The following is an 8571-nucleotide window of genomic DNA, read 5'->3' as shown; positions in this document are numbered from 1 at the left end:
GGACCCCTGGGGCCGCGGTTCCCGGGAGCGCCGGCGCGGGTAGGGGGCGCCAGGAAAGTCCCGGCGGCGGGCGGGGTGCAGGGGCGGGGCACGCTCCAGGAGGGCCGGGCCCGGGCGCGGCGGCCGCGCGGGGCGCTCGTCCGCCCCAGGACGCGCTGCCGCCGCTGCAGCCGGCGGGGCTCGGGAAGAGGCGGGCCCCGCGCGCGCCCTGCGGTCGCCATGGCCGCCGAGGCGGCGAAGTGAGCGGCTCGGCGACCCCGCGCCGGGGCCGGGCTGCGCCCCCAGCGCCGCGGAGCGTGCGGCGCCCGGAGCCCTGGGCCATGCGGCCGCCGCCGCCGACACTGCTGCCGCCGCTGCTTCTGATGCTCAGCGGCTTTGGCGCTGCGGCGCCCCCCGCAGGTAAGCGGGGCCGGAGTGACCCCGAGGCCTGCCGGAGGCGGCGTCTCGAGAGTGGGAGTCCGCGGGGAGCCCGCAGTAGGTGGGAATCCACGGGAACCCCCATTGATTGGGGGGGGCAGTAAACAGGGGTGTCCCGTGCGGGTGGGGTCCGCGGGGAGCCAGGATCAGTGGAAGGGGTTCAGGGCTGCCCCGATCGGGTGGGCTCCGCGGGGCGTGGGAGCCCGAAGCGGGTGTGGGATGGTCGCGGGGGGTGGTGGGGAGGGTGGATTCCAGGCAGTCTCGGGCCGCGAGCTGGAGCGGCGGGAGGAGCCCCGGGCCGCGCTGCCCCTGCACGAGTCTGGACAGTCTGTAGCTCCTTCTCTTAAGAGAGAAGCCCCCAAAGCTAGCGCGGCTCGACTCTGAATGTCTCCAAATGAGCAGAGGAAAAACCAGATTCAGGGCTCGAGAAGAGGCTGCTTCCGCCGGCCACAGATTCCTCTTCCCGACCGCCTGAATGTAGCGCTGCCTGGCCTCTCCTCCCTGGGGTGGGGCGCAGCCAGAACCAGGTCCAGGCCTGCTTTCCTCGCAGTTCCGTGCCAGGGAGGCCTGCCACCGGCGGGGACCTCTGTCCTGGGGATCGTGACTGTACCTCAATCTTAACTGAGGCCGGGTGTGTCTGATTAGCGGGTGTGAAGTCCAGGTGGTCATTCCCCCGGGGTCGGATAGACTGGCCGGCGGAGGAGGGGGAGTGGGGCGGCGGCGCAAAACCCAGAAATGTTGCCCTGCGGTGGGCAGCGGGTCAGCTGAGCCAGAATTTTAATCCTAGCGCTGTTCCCATCTGGACTGCCCCACCTAAGCTCAGCCTCCTGTTTACCTCTGACACTAACTGACCATACCTATGAGCCAGGGACAAACTACCAAGAGAGAGACACAGAGAGAGAGAGAGACAGAGAGAAAGGAAAAAGGTGGTTGAGAACATTCTCTCTGTGCATCACTCTGTGTTTGTGTTTTGCTGGCTTATTTCTCATGAAGTGACTGATACCATAGTTTGAGTAACACTTTAAAAGTCTCAAGAATTTAGAAGTTTCCTCCCCCTTGGATTCTCAAGCTGTTGTTTGGGCTTGTTTCTTTTTATCAGCATCCCTTGCAACGCCATTAAACTCCATAGGTCCTGGATAAGGGAAGCATTGCATCAGAGAGAGTGTGTGTATGTGTGAGTGTGTGTATGTGTGAGTGTATGTGTGTGTGAGAGGGGAGTGAGAGAGAGAGAGAGAGAGAGAGAGAGAGAGTGTGTGTGTGTGTGTGTGTGTGTGTGTGTGTGTGTGTACTCCCACGCTCCCTGATGTCCGACTCTTTCCCACCCTTTGGACTGCATTGTCTCCTGCATTGCAAGCTGATTCCTTACTGCTAAGCCATCTGGGGAGCACTCAGGGAGTGAGTTCAGTTCAGTTCAGTCGCTCAGTCGTCCCTGACTCTTTGCGACCCCATGGACTACTGCACATCAGGCCTCCCGGAGTTTACTCAAACTCGTGTCCACTGAGTTGGTGATGCCGTCCAACCATCTCGTCCTCTGTCATCCCCTTGTGTGCTCCTAGTTAAATGGCTGTTTCCTCCTGGGAGCTGGACAGATGGGTTTGTATCTTAACTCTACTCCTCAAGCTTCGAGTCTTGAACAACCTACATTTGCTCCTTCCCTGGGCTTCCTTCAGATGAGATTTGTGCTTAGCCACTCAGTCGTGTCTGACACTTTGTGACCCCATGGACTGCCAGGCTCTTCTGTCCATGGAACCCTCCAGGCAAGAACACTGCAGTGGGTAGCCATTCTCTCCTCCAGAGGATCTTCCCAACCCAGGGACTGAGCCCAGGTCTCATGTCTCCTGCACTGCAGGCAGATTCTTTACTACTCAGGTGAGAAGGGAAAGGGAAAGCTCAGGGAAGCCCTCAGATGAGATTCGGGTGTTGGTAATTTTCCAAGGTGGTCCTCTATACATGGGCTGCTCCTGACTAGTCTGTGAATTGTTTGTGATTTGTCTGCTGTGGTCCAGAGGTTGATAGAAGTATTTAGTACTTAAGGCCACAAAATTCTCTTACCGTAACTTGCTGACTTGAACATCCAAAGCTTCTCAGAGCTTAGAGACCACTGAGAAAAATAGTAAATCCCCAACCATAGGAAAAACCATAGCAAATTAATGTATATTAAGGAACTCCTGTTTGTCCATAACCTCAACAGTGGAAAGTAATACGTAATAGGAATGTTTGGGGGCAAACTCTATAAATGACCATAGTGGCCACCATTTATTGGGCTACTCTTTTAACGCGGACAGGCTGTTAAGCCATTCTTTTGAAGTAGATAATAACCCCATTTTGCTCCCTAGGAAATCAAACCATTCTTTTTAGGAAGAGACAAATGGTCTAGGTAGATAAGCTGATATCCAGTATTTACGGACAAGACCAACTTCCTGGTTATGGGTGAGAATTCAGGGAGTTTTTTGTTTTTTACTTCTCCTCACCTGCAAGGTATTAATTGGAGATGGGATCACTGATGTTCATCATAATGACCCATCCATGGAAGGATCCTGAAGGGTCTTCTTTTTTGTTGTTGCATGTTTTTTATTGGAGGATAATTGCTTCACAATGTTGAGCTGGTTTCTGCCATACGACAGCAACACGAGTCAGTCACCCTTCAGGGGGAGGGGGTTTCAGGAGGGAAGGGGTCTTCGATTGTGAAGATTAAATGATTAATTCTGATGTTAGTAGTACTTTATTATCTGTGTGTGATATGTGTTAATCAAACTAGGCTATTAAGACCCAGGAGAGCCTGTTCTTAAAAATGTATAAAATCTCAAACACCTGGATCCAGGGTGGACCGGAGGTAGCCAGTTGGGGCAGAAAGGTGGAACAGGAGGTGTGATTGTACAGTAATTGTATGGAAGATACATTTGGCATCTCCCTAGGTTCTCTCTTCTTACCATTAACAGTGAACCATTGCCCCAAAGACCATGGAGAAGGAAGCAGAGTGGGGCTTTGTGCACCCTTCTTAGGACTGTGAGCTTTATCTTGTAGGAGCTAGGGTGCCATTAAAGGCCTGGTGTCCACCTCCCTGGACTGTGTTAGTTTCCTGTTGTTGCTGTAACAATGACCACCAACTTGGTGCCTTAATATAGCACAAACTTATTTGTGCCTGGTGTCTTTGCTGTGAGTTTCTTTGCCATAGATACCTTTGCCACAAGCATTTTCAACCTCAGACATTTTCAGTACATGACTAATTGGCATCAGGCAGTTTTGCCATAATAGATAAAATAACTGGCTGACAACTTGGTTTGACAGTTTGGTTTCAAGTGGTTGAAATGTGAAAGCATTTCGTAGTGAAGTTGCTGATGGCTTTATCAAGTTGATGGATGATGATGACTTGGTGTTCTTATTAGGAAACACACTACCCTGGGAGAGAAAGAGGCCGATGGCCTTAATTAAAGGTGCAGAGTTGAACCAATGCTTCCCATAGAACTAAATATTTATCAACAGACATGTGACAATATGCCAGCACACACGGTCCAAAGCTCAGTTACAAATACGTGTCCCAATGTTTAGAAGCTGACACCTTGCTTAACAAAAGAAGAAATGTCAGTGAAAAAGAAAAACCATGAGACAAATCAATACACACACACAAAAAATATGTATATATGATAAGAAACAAAAGAAAAGACTTTGAAGACCAGTACTTCGTAAAGCCCACAGAATAAAATCAGTTGTTTGCACAGTATTGCTGTGAATCTACACACATTTTAAATGTATTCAAATGTTTTTCATTTTGCAATAGTCTTTTAAATTTTGTTGTTTATTTTTCATGTTTCATTATGGCCAATGTTATGTTTCTCTTTTATTTTTCATCATTTTCCTTTTGATAAAATTTACTTTTATCAAAAGAGATTTGTGAAATTTACTTTTACAACTTACATAAGCTAAATTGCCTTACGGCCCGTTAGTTATTCAGTGAAAGTGTCTGCAGTGGAAATGCTTGCGGTAAAGAAGCTTACGGTGAAGATGTGTGGTAGTCACTCAGTCGTGTCCGATTCTTTGCAGCCCCAAGGACTGTGGCCTGCCAGGCTCCTCTGTCCATGGGATTTTCCAAGCAAGAATACTGGAATGGGTTGTCACTTCCTTGATACCTAGAACTGAATTCAGTGTCTTACAGTTCTGGAAGTCGTGGTCAGATGCAGACCGGGCTGAGGCTAAATCAAGGTGTCCTAGGGGTGTGTTCGTTTCTGAGGATTCTAGAGGGAGAATCATTTCCTTGCGTTTTCCAGCTCCTGGAGAAACAGTGGTGACCTGGGTCCACCCAGATGCTCCAGGATAAGCTGTCTTTAGATCTTCTGTAGGGCCCTAAGTTTCATCTGCAACTCCGATCCCCATGTACCTAATATGTTCATAAGACACAGACGTCTTGAGGGGAGGGCGCTGTTTTGCCTCACGCGAGGTCAGACCATTGACCCAGCAGTCAGCACAGGCTGAGCCCTCTGTTGGTGGTCACTGGAGGCTTGGTCTGGGTAACAGCTTGCAGCTCACTACCTGCAGCCATCCATCAGGACACCCTGAAACTGTTGTTGTTTAGTCGCTAAGTCACGTCTGACTCTCTGCAACCCCATAGACTTGTAGCCCACTGGCTCCTCTGTTCATGGGATTTTCCAGGCAAGCATACTGGAGTGGGTTGCCATTTCCTTCTCCAGGAGATCTTCCCGACCCAGGGATAGAACCCAGGTCTCCCACATTGCGGGCAGATTCTTTACTGTCTGAGCCACCAGGCACATCTTAAAAATCACACTTAGGCAGCAGTGTGTGGTTTGGTGTCTGGTTTGCCTTTCATTTGTGGTCCTGCATTTGCCCCTCACTCACTCCATCTCTAGGAGAGATGGTGTCATTTCACTTTTCATGTGGAAATTGATGCTCAGGTGTGTTGTGGCAGGATTCCATGGTTCTTGGTGGCAGGATCAGGATTCCAGCTAAAGCCTTTTGCCCACAAATTCTCTTCTCTTCCCAAAGCCTTTGTTAACACCATTGACTGCAGGTCATATGGCCCTAAATATATGGACCCTTTAGAGCCATCCAGATAAGTCCAGAGTTAGTCAATCTTTAAGGAAATCAACCCCGATTATTCATTGGAAGGACTGATGCTGAAGCTGAAGCCCCAGTACTTTGGCCACCTGATGTGAAGAACCAACTCATCGGAAAAGACCCTGGGAAAGGATTGAGGGCAGGAGGAGAAGGGGGCGACAGAGGATGAGATGGTTGGATGGCATCACCAACTCAATGGATATGAGTTTGAGCAAAGTCCAGGAGATAGTGAAGGACAGAGGAGCCTGGCGGGGTACAGTCAACGGGGTCACAAAGAGTCAGATACTTAGTGAGCGAACAACGGCAAGCAGAATTGTACCCACTTCCTGCCCCAGCCTCTCCGAGACCAGAGAAAAGGCAGGACTTACACATAAAGCAAGAAAGAGAGCTTGAGCTTAGCCTGGATTTCTCCTGGACAAATGCAGAAACTGGCTGCTTAATCCCTGAAGGAGAGACAGCAGGTTACTGGGCTACAGCTCCGTTGTTCCCCAGGCCCCAGGAGCCTGCTTCTCCAGCTCCAGGGGATGGGACAGCCCCCAAGTCTGGCAACAGCCAGCCTCCCTGGAGCTCCCGCTCTAGCATCTGAGGAAGAGGAACCGGTCACGCTGTGCTCCTGCAGGTCTCAGCAGCACACGTGAAATTAACCCGCTCACTCCTCCTAAGAACCCTTTGAAGTCTGCACAGTGATCATTGCTGTTTCGCAGATGAGACGACCGAGGCACAGAGAGGTGAAACAAGGTTCTGCCAAGAGCAGGAGGTTTCGCACCCGAAGGTCCTGCGAAGAGCATGGGCCTTTGAACCCAGGCAGTCAAATTCTGGTCCTCCTCACCACCCCCCGGGTGTAAACACAGGACCCAGGTGGTGGGAAACCCAGGTGGTGGGAAACCCAGGAGAAAGGAAAGGGGGATTGGGAGGCAGGAAAGTGCTTTGATAGGGTGGCGCTTGAGCAGAGTACTGAAGGGAGTGGGGGAGAAGCGTGGCCCAGGGAGAAAGAAGGCTCCAGAGAAAGGCAGGGCGAAGTGCAAGGGCCCCCCCTCCTGCCCCCACCATCCATCCCCTGGGGCGAGGAGGTGGCCAGGGGAGGCCGGGCAGGAACGGGCCTCCCTCCTGAGATGATGCATGCGCGGGGCCGAACTGAGGCTGCTGGTGTGAGTGAGAGGGCAGCCTCTGGTGCTTCAGCGTGAAACCCACAGCCCCGAGACTCGGTTTCTTCTCTGAATGCAGTGAAACAGGGGATGCCAACAAACTCAAATATGAGAGCCAGGCTGCAGGTCCCCTGGCCACACCTCTGTTACATGAAAGGTGCAGAAAGCGGAAGGCTCTGATGGAGACTCCTGATATTTACTGAGAAGGCTGTCCTCCGGTCTGCCTGCCTGGCGGGCTGGAAGACATCGGTGGTCCCTAGTGCTCCCCTTCTTAGCGGACTGTCTAGATGGGGGTGGGGAGGGAGGTGGAGAGAGAGGGGATGCCTCCTAAATCCTCCCCAGGGAGGGGGAGGCAGGCAGAATAATGGTCCCTAGAGAGATCCACAGCCCGATCTCCGGAGCCTGTGACCACGTTGCCTTACGTGGCAAAAGGGACTTGGCAGATGTGATTAAATGAGGGTTCCTGAGCTGGGGAGATTTTCCTGGATTATTGGGCTCAGTGGGCCCAGTGCAATCACATGGATCCTTGGAAGCTGGAAGAGGAAGTCGGAACCAAAGAGCTGGCAGCACAAGACAGGCTCAGCCCAGCATTGCTGGAGCAAGAGGCCAGGAGCCAAAGAATGTGAGCAGCTTCTCAGCAAGGAAATAGGCAGGAACTATTTCTCCCCTGGCTTCCAGAAGAAAGGGAGCATGCCAACACCTTGACCTTGGCCTGTGAGACCTGTTGTCTGACCTGTAGGAACAATAAGAGCATGAATCCGGGTTAAGACACTACATTGGCCTTCCTGGCTGGTCCCGTGCCCAGCCCTAACCAAGCCCTCACCCCCTGAGACCCTGCACAGCATCTCCTGGAAGCAGGACTTCATTTCCTGAGCTCACATTGGGATCCACTGGGCCATAGCAGCCCCAGTGAGCAGGGTGGGCCAGTCTGGAAGAGCAGCCTCCCGCCACGCTGCATCTTTGGGCCGGCTTCCGTCAGGCCTGACATGAGTTGGCTGGAGTGTCAAGGTAGCTGGTTGAATTAAGGTCTGGAAGGAAGGTCAGCCCCAGGCCTTAGCTGTGAAAGTGATGGGCATTCTGTAAGTAAACAGGTGGCCACAGACTCCAGGCCACAACTTCTTTCAGCAGGAGCACGGTGGGCCAGGCTCTCAGCTGGTCTTGGCATCCTTCTTTGAGATGCATTTACTGAAAATGTGTGTTTTGAATTTCCTGCTTGGAACTCTGGAATAGCCTGTTTTTCAGACTTTCCAGCTCTGGGTGTTTCTCATTAACCTTTTGGTCTCAGAGAAAGCCTTATCATCACCATGTGTTTCCTCACGAGAGAAAAGCCTTCCACCCTGGTGGCCTCTAGCCCCGTCCTGTAGATCACGGGCCATGCCAAGGAGGGGAGATTCTGACATTGGCAGTGGTTCCCTGCAGAACGTGTTCTTCTGCCATTTGTGGTTCTCAAACGTCTCAACGTGCATGCGAATTAGCTGGGAAGCTTGTTGAAAATGCAGAGTTCCTGGTCTGGGGTGGGGCATGGGAATCTGTATTTTAGCCTCAGTGATTATGACGTTGGGGGAGTCTTTGAGAAACACATGAAGCCCAGAAGACAAGTCCTCACCCTCCCAGGTGTCTTTGGGATTTGCACATCTGGTTTGGGGTGTGTGTGTACACATTTGTGGAGATTTCCCAAATATTCCTTATATCAAAGTCAGGGTCTCATGCTTGTCCAGTAGCCATCAAGTTAATCTTCTCCAGAACCTTCTCCAGTGTACTATGGTTTATTCTTTATTCCTGAAGAAGAAACCAAGGCCCAAGCTCTTATGTTACCCTCACTTACTACAGGCAGTCTCACCGCTGTGACCTGGGTTCAATTCCTGGTCAGGGAAGCCTTTCTCCTTCCTCTCCCCCTGCCACCTACCAATTCCCCTGTGGGACCATACCAGCCTCTACT

The 8571-nt window shown here is 51.9% G+C and overlaps 1 protein-coding gene across 1 annotated transcript in view; it reads left to right on the top strand.

Moving 5' to 3' along the window:
* Positions 1–265: 265 nt before the first annotated feature.
* Positions 266–8571, top strand: part of IFNGR2 (interferon gamma receptor 2) — a 31328-nt gene continuing 23022 nt past the window's right edge. Inside the window, exon 1 of the mRNA XM_019975850.2 lies at positions 266–399. Coding sequence (XP_019831409.2) covers positions 321–399 — 79 coding nt within the window. The 5' untranslated portion in view covers positions 266–320. The remainder of the gene's footprint in view (positions 400–8571) is intronic.

This window comes from Bos indicus, chromosome 1 (genome assembly GCF_029378745.1).
Source record: "Bos indicus isolate NIAB-ARS_2022 breed Sahiwal x Tharparkar chromosome 1, NIAB-ARS_B.indTharparkar_mat_pri_1.0, whole genome shotgun sequence".
NCBI lineage: Eukaryota > Metazoa > Chordata > Mammalia > Artiodactyla > Bovidae > Bos > Bos indicus.
Note: the sequence above shows the minus strand (reverse complement) of the source record. Positions and strands in the feature narration are given on the sequence as shown.